The sequence below is a fragment of the Staurois parvus genome, unplaced genomic scaffold, assembly GCF_062004578.1.
Source record: "Staurois parvus isolate SC_StPar_1 unplaced genomic scaffold, SC_StPar_1.0 ptg000085l, whole genome shotgun sequence".
NCBI lineage: Eukaryota > Metazoa > Chordata > Amphibia > Anura > Ranidae > Staurois > Staurois parvus.
In genome coordinates this window covers 2,061,999-2,086,155 of record NW_028317881.1, presented here as the reverse complement: position 1 = coordinate 2,086,155, position 24,157 = coordinate 2,061,999, and the positions used below count along the sequence as shown (strand labels likewise).

General features: G+C 40.1%; 1 protein-coding gene across 4 annotated transcripts in view; it reads left to right on the top strand.

Annotated features, from left to right (window-relative positions):
- The window catches only part of TCF7 (transcription factor 7), a 411,229-nt gene extending 398,706 nt beyond the window's left edge, over positions 1-12,523 (top strand). For 2 of the 4 annotated variants that reach the window (XM_089669955.1, XM_089669954.1), the window contains one exon: positions 7,729-8,471. In XM_089669955.1, coding sequence (XP_089526081.1) covers positions 7,729-8,011 — 283 coding nt within the window. In that variant the 3' untranslated portion in view covers positions 8,012-8,471. Of the gene's footprint in view, positions 1-7,728; positions 8,472-12,177 lie in introns of those variants that run through there. The other 2 variants (XM_089669958.1, XM_089669956.1) reach the window with 2 other exon arrangements.
- Positions 12,524-24,157: the final 11,634 nt, after the last annotated feature.

Genomic DNA, 24,157 nt, shown 5'->3' with positions numbered 1-24,157 from the left:
GGGTACAAGTGATACAGTTGTGTGCAAAAGTTTGCATACCCTTTGAGAATTGTTAATATATTGTACAGTACCGTTTTTAAGCATGAGTGGGCAGGCAAAACACATTTATTTTATTTTGTATGGAATTCATATTCAACTGTAGGTCATAACAGTATGTTACAATCCTAAAACAAAACATTACAAGTAAATGAAATAACCCCTGTTCGAAAGTCTGCATATCCTTAGTTCTTAATACTGTGTATTGCCCCCTTTAGCATCAATGACAGTATGCAGTTTTTTGTGTTGGTTGTCTGAGGCCTACTATTGGCATAGCTGCGCATTCATCAAAATGCCTCCAGATCATGGAAATTCTTTTGGTCGTCTTGCATGAACCACACGTTTGAGATCTCCCCAGAATGGCTTGATGATAATAAGGTCAGGAGACTGATGGCCACGCCACAACATTCACCATTTTTTGCTGTAACTACTGGAGGGTCAACTTGGTCTTGTGCTTAGGGTCATTGTCATTCTGGAAAGTCCAAGAGCATCCCACGCACAGCTCTTGTGCAGAAGAATACAAATTTGCCAGTATTTACCAAACAGATGATGCATTGATCTTGCCATCCATTTTCACAAGATCCCCCGTGCCTTTAGAGCTCGCAGACCTCCAAAACATCAGTGAGCTATCACCATGCTACACAGTGGGGATGGTATTTTTATGGCTATAGGCCTTGTTGACCCCTCTCTGAACCTGTCAGCTATGGTTGTGACCATAAAGCTCTATTTTTGGTCTCATCACTCCAGATTCCAGTGTGCCAGAAGCTGTGAGGTTTGTCAAGGTGTTGTCAGGCATATTATAACTAGGCTTTTCCTGGCATTGGTGTAGTAAAGGCAACTCGACCATGCAGCTCATTTTTGTTCCAGTATTGTCGTATTGTGCTCCTGGAAACAACCACACCGTCTTTTTTTCAGAGCAGCCTGTATTTCTCCTGAAGCTACCTGTGGGTTTTTCTTTGTATCCTAAACAGTTCTGGCAGTTGTGGCTGCAATCTCTCTTTGTCTACCTGACCTTGGCTTGGTATCAAGAGATCCCTGAATTTTTCACTTCTTAATGAGTGAGTGGACAGTACTGACTGGCATATTCAAGGCTTTGGATATCTTTTTATATCCATTTCCATCTTTATAAAGTTCATTACCTTGTTACGCAGGTCTTTTGACAACTCTTTTCTGCTCCCCGTTGCTCAGTATCTAGCCTGCTCAGTGCATCCACGTGAGCGCTAACAAACTCATTGAGTATTTTTACACAGACACTAATTACAATTAAAAAAACCACAGATGTGGGAAATTAACATTTAATTGCCATTTAAACCTGTGTGTGTCACTTTGTGTGTCTTTACCAAGGCCAAACATTCCAGGGTATGTAAACTTTTGATCAGAGCCATTTGGGTGATTTCTGTTATGATTTAAATAGGAGCCAAACAACTACATAATATGATAATTATCCTTAAATAAAAGACTTTTTTTAACATGATCAGTCATATTTTCAATATCAATGCCAAAATTTCACGATTTCTGACAGGGTGTGCAAACTTTTGAGCACAAATGTATGCTTTTTGGTGGGGGCTAGCTCTACAAACAGGTTATTGGTGGTGTTGGGTAGCTGCATGGGGAAATATTTTCTATATCATTTTCTGCATTTTTGCAGTACAAGGCAAACCAAATTGTTCTCCACTCTCTGGACATGGTCAGGGTCTATCTGACATCCACGACTTTTATTTGATTGATATTATTGATACTTTTATTTATTTGTATTGCTGACAGGGTGTCATAAAAAACACCCTGCTTCCAAGCCTACTATTGCTAGGTGGTTTAGACCACTCTTTGCAAGGGCTTATGCGCTGAAAGATAGGGTGCCTCCAGTACCTTTTACATACTCTCTTCACCAAATCACTGGGGATTTACTTGGCTCTCTGACATCAAACATCTGTTGCCCAGCTTTGTAAGGCCACTACCTGGGCTTTGGTTAATACTTTCTCCAAGTTTTATCAGGTTGATCAGGTGGGCCTCCCAGATGCCACTGTCCACTGCAAGGTTCTTTCAGCTGTACTAAAAGCAAAGATCCTGAAGAATAAAATGGTGGTTGTCGTATTTTATGCCTCTCAATATTTGCACAGCCATTTTTCAAATACAAATTTTCAGGGGAAAACAGACTTAAATGAGTTTCAGTACACACAACCACAATATAATACCCAATTTTTGGGTAAAATATAAGATGATGTTGAATCAAGTAAATAGATACCAAACATGTCAAGATTTAAAATTGTGCATGCCTGTGAAATAGCGACAAACTACAGTACCTAAAATTATCCATAGGTGATGCTTTAAAAGCCATTACAGGTTACCAGTTAAACATGAGCCCTGGTGCTATAATTATTGCGCTCACTGTGACATTTTTCCAGTCATACCTTACATATGTGGTGCAGTCACATATGTGAGGTATGGCATGTACGATGCATTGTTTACATACAGTGCATCCAGAAAGTGTTCACAGTGCTTAACTTTTGCCACATTTTGTTATGTTACTGGATTATTCCAAAAAACACATGTACATAAATATTCACAACCTTTGCCATGACACTCAAAATTAAGCTCTAGTGCATCCTGTTCCCACTGATCATCCTTGAGATGTTTCCACAACTTGATAGGAGTCCACCTGTGGGAAATTCAGTTGATTGTACATGATTATGAAAGGCATAAACCTGTCTATATAAGGTCCCACAGTTAACAGTGCATGTCAGACCACAAAGCAAGCCATGAAGTCCAAGGAATTGTCCATAGACCTGCGAGACAGGATTGTATCAAGGCACAGATCTGGGGAAGGGAACAGAAACATTTCTGCAGCATTGAAAGTCCCAATGAGCACAGTGGCCTCCATCATCCTTAAATGGAAGAAGTTTGGAACCACCAGGAATTTTCCTAGACCGCGCCGCCTGGCCAAAATAAGCGATTGAGGGAGAATGGCCTTAGCCAGGGAGGTAACCAAGCACCCGATGGTCACTCTGAAAGAGCTCCAGCGTTTTTCTGTGGAGAGAGGAGAACCTTCCAGAAGAACAACCATCTCTGCAGCACTCCACCAATCAGGCCTGTATGGTAGAGTGGCCAGATAGAAGCCACTCCTCAGTAAAAGGCAAATGGTAGCCCGCCTGGAGTTTGCCAAAAGGCACCTGAGGACTCTCAGACCATGAGAAACAAAGCTCTCTGGTCTAATGAAACAAAGATTGAACTCTAAAAATATATATGAAAAGTGAGCGCTCTCTCAACAGCAGCCAATGCACCCAAAGGCAATCCCAGCAAAACCTTCAAACATACACAGAAAATATATAAAAGGTGCGGCGCTGATAGATATAGCATAGGGTCTATATGCTCATGTGTATCTTAAATGATCAGAAAACACACTATGATGTATAACAGAAATAGTATAACAGAAATGGTAATAATTATGAACATAAAATAAATAAAATAGATATAAATGTAATGTCCAGACAAACAGACGCAGGATCTTGCATAGAAGCTACTAAGCCCAGGATCCCACGGTAAAAATGCGCACTCACCGGACACGCTAAATAAAAGCGCATATGTAGTATGACCCCTGGGAATCACTCATCAAGCGGGTACAGTGGATATCCAGGAGCAGGCAATCTTGGTGAATTGGACAGCATCCAGATCCAGAGATCCCCTTTAGATCAAATGAATAGAAGGCGAGGAACTCCCTCCGGTGGCCAAAATAAGTATGGTATCCTGAAAATTAATTAGCTCCAAATAGGAGCCAAAAAAACTCCATAGTGTAGTATGATGAGTAAAAACATTTATTCCAAAATTATATATATATTCCCAAATGTTAGAAAACACTGATCAGTGAATGGTGTAATAAAATGGTAAACTGACCAAAAGTAATATGGCCGCCGGGCCTCCTCGTGGCTCCGGGCGGCTTAAAATGTCACGCTCTGCTGGCTCCTCCTAAGGCCTTTCGTGCTCCAGCACATCATCAGAGGGGAGGCCTCCCCTCTGATGATGTGCTGGAGCACGAAAGGCCTTAGGAGGAGCCAGCAGAGCGTGACATTTTAAGCCGCCCGGAGCCACGAGGAGGCCCGGCGGCCATATTACTTTTGGTCAGTTTACCATTTTATTACACCATTCACTGATCAGTGTTTTCTAACATTTGGGAATATATATATAATTTTGGAATAAATGTTTTTACTCATCATACTACACTATGGAGTTTTTTTGGCTCCTATTTGGAGCTAATTAATTTTCAGGATACCATACTTATTTTGGCCACCGGAGGGAGTTCCTCGCCTTCTATTCATTTGATCTAAAGGGGATCTCTGGATCTGGATGCTGTCCAATTCACCAAGATTGCCTGCTCCTGGATATCCACTGTACCCGCTTGATGAGTGATTCCCAGGGGTCATACTACATATGCGCTTTTATTTAGCGTGTCCGGTGAGTGCGCATTTTTACCGTGGGATCCTGGGCTTAGTAGCTTCTATGCAAGATCCTGCGTCTGTTTGTCTGGACATTACATTTATATCTATTTTATTTCATAATTATTACCATTTCTGTTATACTATTTCTGTTATACATCATAGTGTGTTTTCTGATCATTTAAGATACACATGAGCATATAGACCCTATGCTATATCTATCAGCGCCGCACCTTCAAAGATTGAACTCTGTGGCCTGAATGCCAAGTATCATGTCAGATGAAAACCAGGCACCGCTCGCCACCTTGCCAATACCATCCCTACAGTGAAGCATGGTGGTGGCAGCATCATGCTGTGGGGATGTTTTTCAGCAGCAGGAACTGGGAGACTATCGGATCAAAGGAAAGATGAATGCAGCAATGTACAGAGACATCCTTAATGAAAACCTGTTCCAGATCACTCTGATCCCTTATATTGGGGCGACGGTTCATCTTTCAACAGGACAACAACCCTAAGCACACAGCCCACATAACAAAGGAGTGGCTATGAGCCAACTCTGTGAATGTCCTGGAGTGGCCCAGCCAGAGCCCAGACTTAAACCCGATTTGAACATCTGTGGAGAGATCTGAAAATGGCTGTGCACTGATGCTCCCCATCCAACCTGATGGAGCTTGAGAATAATGCAAAGAAGAAAGGGAGAAGTTGCCCAAAAATAGGTGTGCCAAGCTTGTAGCATCATACTCAAATTACTTGAGGCTGTCATTGGTGCTAAAGGTGTTTCAACAAAGTATTGAGCAAAGGCTGTGAATACTTATGCACGTTTATTTTTAATAAATTGCAAAGATTTCAAAACAAAACTTCTTTCACATTGTCATTACGGGGTATTGTTTGTAGAATGTTGAGAAAAAAATGAATTTAATCCATTTTGGAATAAAGCTATAACATAACAAAATGTGGCAAAAGTTAAGCGCTGTGAATACTTTATGGATGCACTGTATGTGTGCATCTTTATGGTCTTCTACAGACCCCTGATTTCTCCTCTGCCCTTCAAGGCAGCTGATCAAACAGAGATCTGTTTGATCATCTGCTTCCCTGGCTAAACCAGCCAGGGGAACACAACACTATGAAGCTGGATGTGAAGAGGACTTAGTAACTTCCAGTTTCAGAGGAGATGGAGGTATAGAGGTTCCTCCATTTATTCTGTGGCCAGCTGGCATAACCATTTACAATGCGAGAGCCCGGAAATGGCAAAGGTCTAAGGGGGGCTATAGAGCCCCTTGAATCGCTTTTGCAAAAAAGCCAACCACTGGCTCAAAAAAACAACAATGCAAGGATCATTTTAACCTTAAACCTGGTAAAACCGCTTGCTCTGGAGGCTGTATTTATGTGGCTTAAGGACAGCAAGTGGTTAAAGTATAAGAAAAGGCAATTTTGTTTTTTGTTTGTTTTTTTTGTTTTTTTTTTTAGTTTTGGATAGAGTGAAGAGAGATTAGAACACTGGTCAAGTTTTATTGAAGTCTGTTCCTTCTCGTTGGGGAGATTCACCCTGTATTTTTCCTGTTTGCCATTATCATTAAAAGTAAAAGGAAATCCCAAATTTTGGGTTGTCCCCAGAAAAGTAATAGAGGAGAAATTATCCAATGGGGACACTAGTTCTGGTGACCTAGGGATTCCCTTAATTTGCAGGAATTTCCTCTCACTTCCTGGCATTGGCTATGATATACAGTAGGAAGTGAAGGTAAATCTCCCCAATGGGACACAGATGGCAAAAAAAAAATATGACAGGGATTGCTCTATCCAAAATGGAAAAAAAGTTTTGCCTATAGTTCTACTTAAGTTTTATACTTTCCAGATCAATTTCTCATGTATACATGAGGACTAATGATTTGTAAGGATCAAGTCTGATTTTTACCAAATTCTTTACATATGCAGCAAGCACACAAATATAAACTTACAATGTTAAGGTCTCGTTCACATTATATGCAGTGACCTGCATTTTCCATACTGGATAAATGCAGATCACCAGTAGGACATAGAAAAAAAAATGTTATGTGCCCCATTCACACCACAATATTGTTGTGATGTGCAGTGTGGAGAAAATTGTGTGGGCTAGTGTGAACCAGACCTAAAGGGTCTATATTTTAAATGTTTTTGAAGGGTAGAATATAAAAAGTATCAAGTTTACACTACTGTGTCCTATTTTATATCCTTTAGCAGCTGCTCCAAAATCTTGCACACTTTACATATAATATCCACCAATATTGACCTGTATTTCATTATACCAGGTCAGCAATATCTAGTAAGTGTGCCAACTTGATTGATACAGATGGAGTTCTGGGTGTAGAGAGCTAAAACAATATTCTAGGTAATGGAGAATACGGAATGTGGGACACCTGTAGCTACATTATTTTTAGGAACGTGCAGGAAATCCCGAATCTTGTAAAAATATAAAACTTGAGGCAGAATAGCCAATCATAGAGGCTGTATTCAATGAAATTCCCGTTGGAACTATCTCACCCCCTGTAGGTGCCCCGGGTTACCCATTCCTATTGAGAAAACCTGAAAAGGAGCTAAAATAGAACTTTCATTAAAAAAAAATGCCTAGCACATATACTGTAATTCATACTGAATATGACTGTTTTAGGAGCTCGAGAAATATCTGTAATAATATCTGGTTATATCCCTCCTAGATTGTAAGCTCGAAAGAGCAGGGCCCTCGAACCCCTCGTGTATTGTATTGTTACAGTCTTGTCTCATGTTCTGTCCCCCTTGCTATTGTACAGCGCTGAGCAAACCCTTTGGCGCTATATAAATGCTGTATAATAATAATAATAAATCTGTTCTTGGCACTATGATATTTGCAATCAGAAGCATCTAACAATGCTTGTTTTACTTGTCTACACTGACTCTACAATTCAGCCAGGCTAACTTAATTGATAAGCTTTTGAGATTGTTGTAGGAAAAAGGTTTAGTTAAGTTTTTTCCAATATACAACATATTTTTTAATGACACTCTGCATAGAAGTGTTCACATTTTGTGGGAATCATATTTAAAATTCTAAAACAAAATACATTTTCGGACTTGCAGGAAGACTTGTACAGTTAATGATAAATACTTTCATAGTTATGTTATGTGACCATCTGTGTATGGTTAGCATTAAACAGTCAGGCTATTGTAGTTTCTATTGTAATAGACCCTGTGCAACATTGATTTATACACTGATCATGTGACTGTTTATTTACATATAACTATTTACTGTTCTTAGGAGGAAAAAGAAGTGCATTCGGTACCTACAAGGAGAAGGACGCTGCAGCAGCCCAGTTTCTTCCGATGGAAGTGCTATAGATTCCCCTTCCTCTCCAGTGCATTTTCTCCAAAATATAGAACTTTCAGCTTGTTCTTCTTGCATGCTTACAAACCCTGACGATTCTGCCCAAAGTGAGAAAAACTTACTTCCTTCTGCTTCTGGCAAAGCCAAATTCCCCAGACACAAAGTTTTGGTCTCAGTACTTCCTTCAGAAGAGTCCACAGCTGTCAAGGCAACGTAGCATTGTATAACCATCAGTGTTCATTATTGCTGCATTGGACACTTTTTTTTTTTTTACAGGTTTTAAGACTGTGTGCAGACTTTTTACATTTTGTCTACTAAGGCAAAAAAGGATCCTGAAATTTTGAGGACATTTGTCTCTTCCTTGTGCCATGCTTTTTTTTTTTTTTTTTTTTACTGCCAATGAACTACTGTACTTCAAAATGTAATAATACTATAATTGTCTTTTGACAATAGGACAATCAATTATTTTACTTCCAAAGTATTTGTGGCATTGTTTACACAATTCTATCCAAGCAAGATATATATAAAAAAAATAGCACTTGATACATGTATTTGACTTGCATCTAGAGTGTATTGCTTTGTTCAGTAAAGGGTATTAAAAATGTATGGATAAAGCTGCTGTAGAGTGCAGCATACATCCAATCTGGCAAAACTGACATAAAGTTGTTGACTCCTGATGTGTTGTTTGGGTTTGTTGCAGTACTTGTTATTTGTATATTTGTCAGATGTATGTGTATTCTCACTTTATTCTCAGTGTGAGTGTACACATAAGCTAGTTCCCACACAGTATTTTTTTTTAAATAAAATAGTTGTAAAAATAATATTTCCAAAAATAGGAAATCTTAATTGTACAGTATATGACAAATAGTTTGTAGTCCTAGAAAATATAATATATGGGCTACCTTCAGGTAATTTGACACTGGAGAAAAAAAAACTTGCTAAGGCTGTCTCTTTTGCATGCTCATATGACCCCACCCACTCTCTGAGACTAGTGTTTACTAATGTTCTTAGGTGATGGACCACTTCTTTTGGAGACATTTTTTCCATTCCTTTTTCTGTTATGTTCATTATTGTACACAGTTTCTCTTCATTCTTGACCATAGGGTTTAGAGCGCCACCTACAGGAGTAAGACTCTACACAGAGCATAGCACCATTTTTGGGTAGTCCTAGCTGATATAAACCCCCTGTCTGCTACAGCAGGCCAGTTTTTTTGCCTAGTGTTTCAGGAGTGAAGACCTAGTTACCTGCTGATTTCTGTGGTTCCATAGCTTTTTTCTTTTTTCCTGGGATTTTTTCCTGTGGAGACTTTCAATCAGCAGCCGGGCTGAGCGACAGGCTGGTTAATGTAGATCCATTGGTCACCCCAATCTGGCCAATTAGAACACACGACGCACTGGGTCAGCTGCGACAGCTCCACCTTAGACTGGGGTGGCAAGCAAGTAAATGTCCTGGCTCCTACAGTCCATGGTAATGTTACCATGGCTGACTGACAGCCCCCCCCCAACTTTGTTAGAGAGGTTTATCAGTCTTGGGAGCCTTACCAGCTGGATTGTTGAGTAGAAATATCCCCCTTCTCTCCCTGGATGCAGTCAGGGGTGTGGGTACTTTCTGGGGTGGCCAGTCCTGCTGGGTCCCCTGCTCACTTCCAGGCTTTAGTGGTGGTCTGCACACTCAGAATTTCCGCTAGACGGAAGATTTGTCATCACATTTTGGAGGGCTTATACCTCGTGGTGTTGGGCTATGGGCATCCCTCCATGTTTCTTTTCAGTGGCTTGGATTTTGGCCTTTCTCCAAGGTGGTGTGGAGCACAAGCTTGCCTTGAGTAGCATTAATGATCAGGTCTCTGCCCCAGCCGCCTTGTTTTCAACGTCCCTTGGGCATGCGTTCCTTGATTCATTCCTTTCTCCAAGGGATTTGTTATGTGGCATCCCCTGTGTGTTCTCTGTTGCTACCATGGGACCTGAGCCTGGTCCTTCAGAAGCCCTTTGAGAACATTAGAAAAATTCCCTAGCTTACTTTCTCTCCAAAGGTCACCTTTTGTGACCGCAGTCACATCCAAGTGTGACGGGGCTTCTGGCCTTGTGATCGCCTTTTGTGATTGTGGTCCTTTCTGTGGAGCTAGCCGTCTTGTCCTGTAAGTCTCCTTATTTAGCCTTACACAGGCATAAGGTGATTCTCTGTCTGTGTCCTTCTCTCCTTCTGTAAATGGTAACTGATTTTCATCTGAATGAGGGCGTTGTCCCACCTTCACTGTGTCTGGACCCTAAGAAGGTTGTACTGCAATGCTTGGACGTGGCCTGTTTGTTTTGTGTTTACCTGCCTGCTACAGCTTCCATCTGGAAGTTTGATTTTTTTTGTGATTATGGACGGGCCACGAAACAGCCTGGCAGCCTCCTCTGCCACCATTATTCGATTGATCAGGCAAACGGAGGTTCAAGCTTATGTCATTAAGGGGTCGAGCTCCTCCCTTTCCCATTAACGGCTCACTATACCAGGATGATTAGTGCCTTTGGGTTTTTTTAATCTTCAGATGCTTATTTTTTTGCCACAAGGTTTTACAGGCTGATGGTTGAAGTTCCTTGTTTCCCTTGTAGGGGGCTTGTTTTTTGGGTGGTTGCCCGTTTTTTGCCTTTTGCCTCCTGTTGTGATTCCCACCCCTCATTGAGTTACTGATTTGGAATGACCCTTTGGTCAAGGATGAAGAGGAGCTGTGTCCGTTAATGAATGTAAGAGAAAATGTAATTTTTTGTTACCGTAAAATCCCTTTCTCTAAGCTCATTGACGGACATAGCACCCACCATCCACCCCTCTTGATTTCTTTTTTTTTTGTAGTGCTTTGTACCTAACTGGCTTGCTTTTAGCAGGGAGGGGGTCAGCTGGGACAGTCCATAGGTGGTATTGTGTTCTTTTTCTGCCTAGTGTCCTACTCCTGTAGGTGGTGCTATATATCCTATGGTCAAGAATGGAGGGAAGCTGTGTCTGTCCCTTAACTTAGTGAAAGGAATTCTACAGTGAGTAACAAAAAAGCCAGGTTTTTTTATTGTTTTATTTTTTCTTACTACTATTGAGATCTGACTGCTTATTGGCAATCTAGCAACTTTCATACCAGTAGCCCTCAGTGTTATACGTGAGGACTTAACCCGGACCCCAATGTGTGGGGCTGGCCTGTAATGGTTGTGATGAGTACTGAAGCCTACATTAGTGCCCACCAAGGCACGAATTGCAAATGCATAAGTCTAATGCAAAGTCCACTTCGAAGGTTGAAGCCTGGATGATACCAATGACTTGAACAATGAAAGACAGGGTTTCCCTGTACCTTGTACATACTAGTTCCTGACTATATACATCTTGTTAGATCATTACCTGGATCAGTACTACACACTACATTGTATCCTTTTATCCTACAAGGCACACCACAGTTTTAAAAACACAAATGGTTTTGAAGGCACAGGTTATGCAGTAATCTAAACTTTGTGTGGGTTTTTATCTTTTGTTCACGTCATTACTGGCAGTTCCTCTATAGCTAGTGTCGTTAATGCTTACAAGACTCCTGAATGCACACATTTACCTGCCATTGTGTGCTGACACAAGCTGATCTGTTGCTGTCTCACCTGTTGCCTAATATCCTCAGAGAAACAGCCACAGGAACTCTGTTAGCACCTGGTTTAATGTGATTCCTTTATACTGGACATGCTGAACTCTGTGAGTACACCACAGGGAAAGATCCTCTTAGCAATGGTGGATTATAGTCACTTGTTAGCGGGAGCATCTGGGACAAATTTCACTACAGGCCACTGAGGAAAAGTTCCTCTCAGGTTGATAGCTGTTACCTTGTTCTGGAGCAATGTCTTAATACTGACACTGTTCCAGCCCCCTGCATCGGGCTTCCTCACAACCATGCAACACGTGGCCTGTCTTGCTAAAGCAGAATTTGCTACCACTATATCCAAGCTATTCCATAAGCGTTAACCATTTCTGGAAAGAGCGCATGCCAATAGCCAAAAATGTTCTTCTGCCTCTCCTCTCCCAACTTTATTATATAATTGGTAAGGCTGAATAAAGACTCTGGTCCATTGAGTTCAAACTGTGTGTGTGTTTATATCGCTACCAGTTTCCACCTAGTTGAACATTGTATTTGCTGAGAAATGCATCTAAAATTTTTGTTTGAATTTATCTACACACTCTGTTGACACCACCAATGGAATTAATGGAGTTCCACATCTTTACCACTCTAACAATAAAGAACCCTTTACGCAGTTTGAGATTGAACTGCTTCTTGTCCAACTTCATTGTGTGGTAACCATTTAAAGGTTTTTATATTGTGATTATATCCCCTCTTAAGTGTCTCTTTATGAGGGAGAATTTTTTTTTTTATTTTGTAGTCATTCCTCATAACTGAAGTCTTCCAGTGCCCTTATTCACTTCATTGCCCTTCTCTGGACTCTCAAGTTCATGGTCATCCTTCTGAAGAATGGTGATGAAAACTGGACTGCATGTTCAAGATGTGGCTGAGCCAGAGTTTTGCACAGTGAGAGAATTATAGTTTTACCTCTTGAGTAAATACCCTTTTTAATGCATGATAAGTCCTATAGCCTTGCTTGCTGCAGCTTGGTTTTGCATATTATTACTGCGTCTGCATCTAGCTAGTAATTTGCTTGCATATTTTAAGCTCCCAAGTGCACTACTTTACATTTTTCAATATTAAACCTTATCTGCCGACTCCTCTATTTTATCAAACTATTCTTGTAAAGTTGCTGTATCCTGTTGTGAAGTTATTGTTCTGCTTAGCTTTTTACTGCCAGCAAACACTGAGATTGAACTGCTTATTCCAACCTCTATAATGCTTTAGAACAGGTTAATCAGAATTGGTTCTAGGATAGAGCCCTGGGAAACACCACTCACTACTTTAGACCTTTCAGGAAGTATAGAACTAAAAATGTAAATTCAATTGTAACCTAGAAAGTAAGCAGCTCGCCTTATATATTATAGAATAAGAGGAAAAAAGGCAGCTTTAATTCACATAAACTGAATGATGCATAGTTACATCTGGCTGAAAAGAGACACAATTTCATCCACTTCAAGAAAAAAAAAAAAAAAGACACAAATAGAAAACCTCCATATACACAGTCCTATACCCCAATAAAGCATGATCCAATTTGCTGCAGCAGGAGGAAACAAAATTCCTTCCTGATCTCCCAAGAAGGCAATCAGATATTCCATGGGTCAACTTTACCTATATTAATATACCGTTATGTGTATCTAGGAAAGTACCCAGTCCTTTTTTAAAACAATATACGGATCTGGCCAGAACCAGCTGTTGAGGGAATCTATTCCATATTTTCATAGCTCTTACTGTGAAGAAGCCTTTCTGTATTTGAAGATTAAATCTTTTTTCCTCCAGACATAAAGAGTGCTCCTTGTCCTCTGTGATGACCTTAAGGTGAATAACTCTGCACCAAATTCCTCTAATCTTTCCTCAAAGCTGAGCTCCTCCATGCCTCTTTTCAGTTTGGCTGCACTTTCTCCAGTTCTCCAATATCCTCTTTGTGAGCTGATATAAAAAACCGAACAGTGTATTCCAAATTAGGTCTTACTAATAATTTGTACAGGAGCAAAAATGATGTATCTCTCTCTGCAGTTCATACCTCTTAATACAAGAGAGGATTTTGCTCGCTTTTGAAACTGTAGCTTGGCATTGCATGCCACTATTAAGCTTATGATCTACTAGAACACCCAGATCCTTCTCCACCATTGACCATAACATTACTCCCCCTTGTATGTATGATGCATTAATATTTTAGCCCCAAAGTGCGTAATTTTACATTTATCAACATTAAATCTCATTTGCCACATATTTTCCCTATCAATCAGTGTACTGAGGTCAGCTTTTAAATTGGAGCTATCCTGTAATTATGTAATTCCACTGCCTAGCTCAGTGCCATCTGCAAAGACTGAAATGGTACTTCTAATCCCAGACCCTATATTACCATATTTTTCGCTTCATAAGATGCACTTTTTTTCCCCCAAAAAATGGGGGAAAATGTCTGTGTGTCTTATGTAGCGAATATGGAGCGGCCGGCCCGGTATGCCTGCCCCCGCTGTGTCAGAATACCGGGATGGCCACTCTGGCTCTTCTCTGCAGCAGAACCTTACCTGTTCCGAAACATGGCACAGAGAGAGTGCTCGTGGTGAGAGCACCGGAACATCCGAGCCCCTGTGACCCGCTAGAGACTGCCATGCCTGGGGGGATATGAGCTAAGGGAAAATCCTACCCGTAGTACTGTCACAGAGTGCCCGAACTGCCGGAGGACCAGGGGGCTGGAGAAGTGGAGGAGAGAGGACATAGAGCTGGAGGTCGGTCTGTGGGGAAGGAGACCTCGCTGATCTCGTGAGATACGGAGCGGGGGATGCTGGGAGGTCGTTCGGCGGCTGCTGCTGACAGTGAGAGTGAGAATGCCAGCAGCTGACAGAGAGGTGTTCTCACTTGTCCCTAGAGAGACTTTGAAACCGGAGACCCACAGAGGGTGACCCCCTGAGGAATGAGTATAGTGACCACCACAGTGTAAAACAGCAACTACTGCATTCCAAGGAGAATTCCAGAGAAGGAGAAATATTAGAGGCTGGAGAGAATGATACGGAGGAGACATATGATGCATGGCTGTGGTTGGTGAGTCAGAAACTAAAGTGAAATAAATATATTTTAGGGTCATTCTGGGGGGGTCACCATGGGGGTACAGAAGGAAAAGAAAAAGAGAAAAAAAACACGGATATGATGGGAAAGGAGAAGAGAAAAGAAGGAATGGACAGATGATTATATAAGATTATTTCTGGGACTGTTGGACAATGGACTAGGAGAAAATGAACCATAACTCAACATAATATATTACATAGAAGTATCTCCCCTATCCGTTTGAAAATTTGTAAAGACAGTAAAAATATACTATAAACATGAAAGGTAAAACCAATCAAAAAATATATGCCCTCACAGGAAAAAAATGCAGAGGGCCAAACCCCTGAAAGACAACAGGGGGTAAAAGGAAGAGGGGAGTTGGAAACTAGTATCAGGGATTGCTCTAGGTTGTCTATGGGACTATCCACTATGAAACAAAGTGAAGAAATAGAAGACACAGAAAGAGAGCGAGTTGTTGAAAAAGAAGTGGAACAAGCAAAGGAAGTACAAATGATTACTAAACACGAGATGGCAGAAATGTTTTCAAAATTAGAGCGGTCTATAAAACAAGAGCTGTCGGTAATACATAAAGATATGGGGCAAATGTTGATACGGGTGGAAGAAACTGAGGAAGGACTGAATAAACATACTCCGGTAATATCCACTTTAGGCAAACAGCTCGAGGAAGCACGAAAGGAGCAAAGGTGACTGCTATATAAACTAGAAGACCAAGAAAATAGAGATAGGAGGAGCAATCTGAGGATACGTGGGTTACCCGAGATACCGCAAGGAGAAGATCTGAAGCAAATAACAAGGAAAATGTTTAATACAATTCTGGGCAGCTCTGCTTCAGAGTATCATAGAATAGGAATCTCAGATAACTGTGAGTGGAAAGCACAGAGATGTAATTGTACGATTTCACTATTATAAAGACAGAGCTGATTTGTAGAAGAAGATAAGAGGCTGTCCAGTAATAAAATATGAAGATACAAATTTACAGATTTTCGCAGATATATCTCCAGAAACTTTGGCCAGAAGGAGACTTAAAACCATTATTCGAACAAATGAGAAAACATAATATATGTTATAGTTGGGGATTTCCAGCATGTCTAATAGGATGGAAAGGTGGTTGTTCCGCAAGACTGAGCTTCCCAGAAGAATTAAAAGACTTTTTAGAGAGATCGGAAATACAGAAGATAGACATTCCGGGATGGGAAATGGGAGTAGAGGAGAACCAGGGAATAGAAAATCAGAAATGGCAGTCAGTTACTAGAGGGGGGGAGGGGAGAGAGAGGATGATGGAGATACAGGTGGGTTGTGAGAGGACCTACCGTGAAGAGATCCCCCCCCCTTTTTTTTTTTCCTCTCCTCTCCTTTTCCTTCTTTTTCGCTTTTTTATATTCTTAGATAATATATTGGAAGGGGTGGGAAACAGGAGGCTATATTGTCACCTAGACAAACGCTCCTGGTAGTGGAAGTGTGGTTTAGGCAGGTGGACGTGGTTAGAGTTTAGCCCCAACACTGAATCTATGGTTGGTCAAGGACCACAAATGATTCAAAGGCAAGTTAGGAACCTAAAGGATATAGGTGGAGGGAGTTGGGTTACGGGAGGAATGGGAGGGGGGAAAGGGGGGGATGGGTAGAAATTAGCTCCTAGAGTCCCTCAGGAGGAAAGATGATATCCCAGTAGGAATTGAATATGTATATGAGAAATGGAGGAGGTTAGTTTTGTAACCTATAATGTTAAAGGGCTATATAGCTCAGGGAAAAGGCATAGGATTCTTAATGAATTACAACAGCGATCTATTGCGGTGACATTTTTACAGGAAACCCATTTATCACAGGAAACAAATATAAGGCTGTACTCTAAATATTTAAAGGAATGCGCTAAATACCAAATCACATGAAAATAAGTACATAAAAAAAATAAAAGATATATTTATAAATGTCCGTAATTCGTATATAAGTCCAAACACCAATATAAGTGATTAAAAAATCTATTAAACAAGAAAAAACACTGTGTAGCAAAATCCACCACCGAATGAAATGGGTAAACTCACCAGAGCTATTTGCTGATTTAATTATAAATCAGCAAAAATAGCAATTGCTCTGGGAGCGATGATCTGTTGGAGTATCCAGGAGCAATAGACTGCAATCAGCCAAATCAGCACACATGGAACAGCCTTAACTGCAAGTGGTCATCATGCCTTCATAACTTTGGAAATGCTCGGGAATCAAAGAAGAGTATCATGGTGCAGTATATTAAAACAAAGAATTTTTATTTTAGCCTTAAATATGCACTCACAAGAAAGGTGTCCAACCGACACCAGCAATATCAGTCTCAAAAAGCTAAAGCAGGGACAAGCCTCGCTCACCATGATCACAGCCGACAGTCTCAGGGAGCGTTCTGACGTCCCATCCACTAATCCCCGCCCTACGCGTTTCATTATCCGCCCCTTGAAGATGTCGGATGATGAAACGCATAGGGCGGGGCTTAGTGGATGGGACGTCAGGACGCTCCTCGAGACTGTCGGCTGTGATCGCGATGAGTGAGGCTCGTCCCTGCTTTAGATTTTTGAGACTGATATTGCTGGTGTCGGTTGGACACCTTTCTTGTGAGTGCATATTTAAGGCTACAATAAAAATTATCTTTGTTTTAATATACTGCACCATGATACTCTTCTTTGATTCCCCGAGCATTTCCAATGTTATGAAGGCATGATGACCGCTTGCAGTTAAGGCTGTTCCGGGTGTGCTGATTTGGCTGATTGCAGTCTATTGCTCCTGGATACTCCAACAGATCATCGCTCCCAAAGCAATTGCTATTTTTGCTGATTTATAATTTGATCAGCAAATAGCTCTGGTGAGTTTACCCATTTCATTTGGTGGTGGATTTTGCTACACAGTGTTTTTTCTTGTTTAATAGATTTTTTAATCACATATTGGTGTTTGGACTTACAGTTGTGTTCAAAATAATAGCAGTGTGTTGAAAAAAGTGAATAAAGCTCAAACTCCTTCAAATAGCTTTTATTTCCATACACACAAATGCATTGGGAACCCTACACATTCTATTCCAAATCAAAACATGAAGAAAAATATATCAAATTTGTTTTGTTCCTCTAAAAAATTGAAGAAAAGTGAATATTAGACTGTTCAAAAAAATAGCAGTGTTTGTATTCTTCTTTACAAACTCAAACATTCACTATATAAACTGAAAAATGTTTGAAGATTTTGCTTTCCTTTGAATCAATTAATATTTAGTTGTATAAGCACTGTTTCTGAGAACTGCTGTACATCTGTGTTGCATGGAGTCAACCAACTTCTGGCACCTGTGAACAGGTATTCCAGCCCAGCATGATTGCCATTTTGGCTATTCTTCTATCCATTCGAATGGTAGTTTTACGCTTTCTTCCACATCTTTCAGGTTTTGGTTGCCATTTTAAAGCATTTGCGATCATTTTAGCTGAGCAGCCTATCATTTTCTGCACTTCTTTATATGTTTTCTCCTCTCCAATCAACTTTTTAATCAAGGCACGCTGTTCTTCTGAACAATGTCTGCAACGAGCCATTTTCCTCAGAATTTCAGAGAGAAATGCACTGTAACCAGCATGTACAACATTTGCTGCCTTCCTTCCTTAAATAAGGGCAATAATTGCCACCTGTTTTTCAAAGAATGAATGACCTCACTAATAGAACTCCACACTGCTATTATTTTGAACATGCCCCTTTCAATTAGTGATTCAGTTATACAGAATCAGCAGCATGCATGTCTGTTGGATTTCTATTACTCTACTACACCTGCTAGTAAATTATTTGCCATGTAGAAATATCATCTTTTTCTACTAAAAACAGTGATTGATCAGGTTAGTGATGTCTGACTGCTATTATTTTGAACACAACTGTATATACGAATTACGGACATTTATAAATATATTTTTTATTTTATTTATGTATTTATTTTCATGTGATTTGGTATTTAGCGCATTCTTTTATATATTTTTTATCACTTACCTTTTCTTTGGTTAGGTTTGCAGCTTTATATATAATTTATTGGCGCTGTGTCTATATATTTTACATGTACTCTAAATATTACCCAACTTGTTATTATGCAGATTCACCTACTAAACGTGTAAAGGGGGTGGCTATAGGAATAGCAAGCTACGTAAGATTTGAACTGGAAAATCGAATGGTAGAACCTGAGGGGCAATTCTTGTTTCTGAAAGGGAAATTACAAGGAATAGAGTGTACATTGGTAAATATCTATTGCCTGAATGGAAATCCAGGCACCTATCTGAAAAAAATATTAAGAAAGGTGATGGATTTCAAAGTGGGCAAATTAATTGTGGCAGGAGATTTAAATTTTTCGTATGGAACCGCAGATAGATACAATGTCGCATAGGCAGAGAGAGGAAGAAAGTTGTTTGAAATCTAAGGAAAATGTTATACCAAAGCCATTTAGTAGATATTTGGAGGGTGAAGCACCCCAGAGATAGAGATTATACGTTCTACTCTCCAGCACATGCGACGTATCTAGACTGGATTATACAATGATAGCGCATAGGCTTATGGAGGCGGTTACTAAAACAAATATAGAAGTCATAACTATATCTGATCATGCTCCAGTCACAATGAAATTACTATGGGGAAGAAAGCAGGACAAGGGAAATATTTGGAAATAAATGAGACACTCCTTCAGGATCAGGAGACGGAATTAAGAAAAAGAAAAGAGATCGAACAATATTTTGAAAGAAATGAGACTGAAGGAGTCTCGATGGCCACGGTATGGGAAGCACATAAGGCATATATCAGGGGAATTTTGATTGCGATTGGAGTAAAGAAAAAAAAAAAGGTCGGAAAAAGGAAATTAGTATGCTCCTAAGGAAACTATATGAATTAGAGCAGATACATAAAAAGAGGGTAACAAAAGAGTTGCAGCAGAATATAATAACTAACAGAGAGGAAATATGCAATATAATGGAGGAAGAAACAAGGAGAACATTTAATATGATGGCAAGAGAGAGATATCAGTGGGGGGATAAACCTGGAAAATACTTAAATGAGAGCACTGAGGAAAAAGAAATCAAGAAATTATATCAAAAAGATCAAAAGTGAAAATGGGGAACTGGTTTACTCAACCACTGATATCGCTAAGGTATTTAAAAAATATAATAGTAAATTATACAATGTTAAACCAAAGCAATCAAAAGAAGGAGAAGAGGTAAGAACTAGAAAGAGACAGACATTCCTGAAAGAAGCGGGGTTACCGAGAGTTGAAAATGAAGGATTAATCTCCCTGGAAAAACCAATAACGGAGGAGGAAATTCAGGTGGCTTTGAAAAGCACAGTGGTGGGGAGGAGCCCCGGGCCAGATGGGTATACGGTGAGATATTAAAAAAAATTTAAAGAACAAATAATCCCTAAGATGAGTATATATGCTAATGCACTGGGAGAGGGGATGGAAATTAGAGAAGAATCACTGCAGGCGTATATTACAATAATTCACAAAGAGGGAAAAGATAGAACTCAGTGTGCCAGTTATAGGCCCATTTCATTGTTAAATATAGACACCAAGATATATGCAAAAATACTGGCAAATAGGCTGAAAAACCTAATGCTGGATTGGGTCCACTTGGACCAGGTGGGTTTTGTCCCAGGGAGGGAAGGAAGAGACAATGGGTTGAGATAATTACTCTTAATACAAACAAGTAAAAAGGAACCCTCCCCCCATTCTGATATTATCAGTAGACACAGAAAAAGCTTTTGATAGGGTAGATTGGGATTTTATGTTAGACACACTGGAAGCTTTGGGAGTTGGGCCTAGGATGAAAGAGTGGATAGGAAAGTTATATAATTGTCCATCAGTAGCGGTGAAGGTTAATGGTGCCGTGTTGGGGTTTTTCAGGATGAAAAATGGGACAAGACAATGGTGTCCTCTCTTGCCACTGTTGTTTGTTCTGTTTTTGGAGTCTCTCCTAGCAACAATAAGGAACAGCATTGATACAGCGCTGAGCAAATCCTTTGGCACTATATAAATACTGTATAATAATAAATATAAAGGGGATAAAGATAGGGGAAGAAAAAATTTTCACATTTCTACTACATATAACTTCTTAGAACACAGAAATAAAAACAACACAAGCCTTATCATTTATACCTTTAAACTATTCCCTCCCTCTCCCACTCACTCTGGTCCCTTTCTCTTTCAGTATTCTTTCTTCCCGATCTCGTTATTCCTCTTTATTTCTTGTTTATTCTCAGATCTCTCTACTCCTTCTTCCTAGTCCATCGAGCTCTCTCTAATTTATCCAACCTCTCCGTCTCCATCCTTGTATAGTTTTCTATAACTGTCCCATTTCTTCCACCTCTCCCGAAATCTCTCAATTTTATCCTTCTCCAGATGTCAGAGTTCTTTCATCTTATAAACGTAATCCATCCTACTTATCCAGTCCTTTATTTTTGGTACTTCTTGTTTCTGCCAAAATTTAGGAATCAATCCTTTTGCGGCGTTTATAAGATGGAATTCCACCGATATTTTTATATTTCTCTACTGTATTCTCTGTTTTATGGAATAAACAAATCCCAGGATCTTTTGCTATGCTCTTCCCAGTAATTCCCTGTATTTGGTAAATTAAGTACTCCAAGTATTTTTGTATTTTTCAACATTCCCACCAAATATGTGCCATAGTACCCTCTTCCTCACATCCTCTCCAAGATTTAGGTGAATTATCTGCACGTTGTTTATGTGCAACACTCGGTGTAACATACCACCTCGCTAAACATTTATAATTCATTTCTACTAATTTCATACTGCATAGGAATGGCATGCATGGGTGTTGTCCATGAAGGAAGCCTCTCCTAAAGCACATGTACAAAAAAGTCAGCTAGAATTTGCCAGGGCCCATGCTGAAAAAGAAGAAGACTACTGGGATTCTATACTCCGGATTGATGTGACCAAGATAAATGTTTTTGGAACTTGGTGGTGGCAGTGTCCTTCTGTGGGGCTGCATGAGTGCTACTGGTGTTGGGGAGCTGCATTTCATTGATAGTATCATGAATACACAGATGTAGTGCTCTATATGGAAAGAGAAGATGCTACCATCACTCTGTGCTCTTGATCGTCATGCACTTTTCCAGCATGACAATGGTCCAAAACACACATCTAAGGCCACTGTTGCATTTCTGAAAAAGAACAGGGTGAAAGTGATTCAGTGGCCAAGTATGTCTCCTGATACAAATGTCTCCAAGGTGCATTAGGAAGGCAATGCATAGCATAAACAAACAAACATAGTTAATCTGACTGAAAAAAGACAAAAGTCCATCCAGTTCAACAATTAAAAAAAAAAAAAAAGTTATAATCCCATACCCACAGTTGATCCAGAGGAAGGCACAAAAACCCAGCAAAGCATGATCTAATTTGCTCCTGCTGGGAAAAAAATTCCTTCCTGATCCCCCGAGAGGCAATCGGATATTCCCTGGATCAACATTAACTATAAATGTTAGTATCCAGTTATATTCTGTATATCTAAGAAAGAATCCAGGAATTTTTTGAAGCAATCCACTGAGCTGGCCAGAACCAACTCTTGAGAGAGTCTATTCCACATTTTCACAGCTCTCACTGTGAAAAAACCTTTCTGTGTTTGGTGATTAAATTTCTTTTCTTCCAGATGTAAAGAGTGCCCCCTTGTCCTCTGTGATGACCTCAGGGTGAATAGCTCTACACTGAGTTCACTATATGAAGCACTGATGTATTTATACATGTTGATCATATCCCCCTTAATCTCCTTTTCTCAAGAGAGAATAAATTCAGTTCCTCTGTACTTTCTCCAGTTCTCCAATGTTCTTTTTGTGAATTGGTGCCCAAAACTGAACTGCATATTCCAGATGAGGTCGTACTAATGATTTGTACAGGGGTAATATGATATCTGTCTCTCTGGAGTCTATACCTCTTTTAATACAAGAGAGGATTTTGCTCGCTTTAGAAACCGCAGCTTGGCATTGCATGCCATTATTAAGCTTGTGATCTACCAGAACTCTCAGATCCTCCTCCACCATTGATTCCCCCAGTTGTATTGCACCTAGTATGTATGATGCATGCATATTCTTAGCCCCCAAGCGCATAACCTTACATTTATCAACATTAAACCTCATTTGGCACATAGTTGCCCAATTAAACAGCTCATTGAGGTCGGCTTGTAAGTTGAAGACATCGTGTAAGGACGTTATTCCACTGCACAGCTTGGTGTCATCTGCAAAGACTGAAATGGGATTTTTAATCCCAGACCCTATATCATTTATAAATATATTAAAAGTAAGGTTCCAACACTGAACCTTGGGGTACACCACTGACAACCCTAGACCATGAGTATGAATCATTAACCACTACTCTTTGAATACGATCTTTTAGCCAGTTTTCTATCCATTTACATACAGAATTTTCCAAGCCCGTAGACTTTACTTTACACATTAGCCATGTATGGGGAACTGTATCAAATGCTTTTGCAAAATTCAAGTATACCACGTCCACCGCCACCCCTCTGTCCAAGGTTTTGCTCACCCCCACATAAAAAGAAATCTGATTGTTTGACAACTTCTGTCTTTCATGAATCCATGCTTAAAATATTTTTTTCTAGCAAGAACTCATCTATCTGTTATTAAACTCTCCAGTATCTTCCCAACTACAGAAGGTAAACTAACAGGTCTATAATTACTTGTTAAAGATTTTGACCCCTTTTTAAATATTGGCACCACATTGGCCTTACACCAATCCAGTGGTACTATGCCAGTCATTAAAGAGTCCCTCAAAATTAGAAACAATGGCTTTGAAATGACAGAGCTCAATACTTTAAGGACCCGTGGGTGAATGCCATCCGGTCCAGGTGCTTTTTTTCAGCTTTATACTGTCTAAATATTTTTGGATCATATCAATTGTGAGCCAATGTGGATCAGCTGGAGCCATGCCATTATGGACAAGAGATCCCCCATGCTCCTTAGTATACACATAGCTGTAGAAGGTGTTTATTAAATTTGCCTTCTCTTTGTCCCCAGTCTAGATTATTTTGTAAAGGGCCTACATGCTTGTACTGGACCTTTTTACTATTAATATATTTGAAGAATTTTGGGGGGTTGTTCCTGCTATCTTTTGCAATCTGTTGTTCATTTTAAATTTTTGCGGCCTTTATTTCCTTTTTGCATATTCTGTTATATTCTTTGTAATGTTTAAACGGTGATAGCGTTCCTTCATTTTTATATTTAATAAAAGCTCTTTTCTTATTATTTATAGCTTTTTTAACTTTGGCCGTAAGTCACATAGGTTTGATTTTTAACCTTTTAAACTTGTAATATTTTGCAGTGTGTTCACATACAGTCTTTTTGAAGAGCTCTCATTTCTGTGTTGTGTTCATCAATGCCAATATTCCCTCCCAGTCTAAGTCTTGGAGGGCAGCTCTCAGTCTTGGAAGATTAGCTCTCTTGAAATTGAGCATTTTTGGGGGCGTGTCCAAGATGGCGCCGGGAGCAGACGTTTCTCCCTGAGCTCCAGCACCCTGATCCTCCATCCACTGCCATCCGGGGAACGGAGGCCGCTCATAACAGATACCCGGCTGCCTGGACCTTACCTGACATCCGAGGAGGGGTGTTGAGCCACTCTGCCCCTTCTCTGAGCATCTGGGGCGCGGGGCAGATTGAGGCCTACC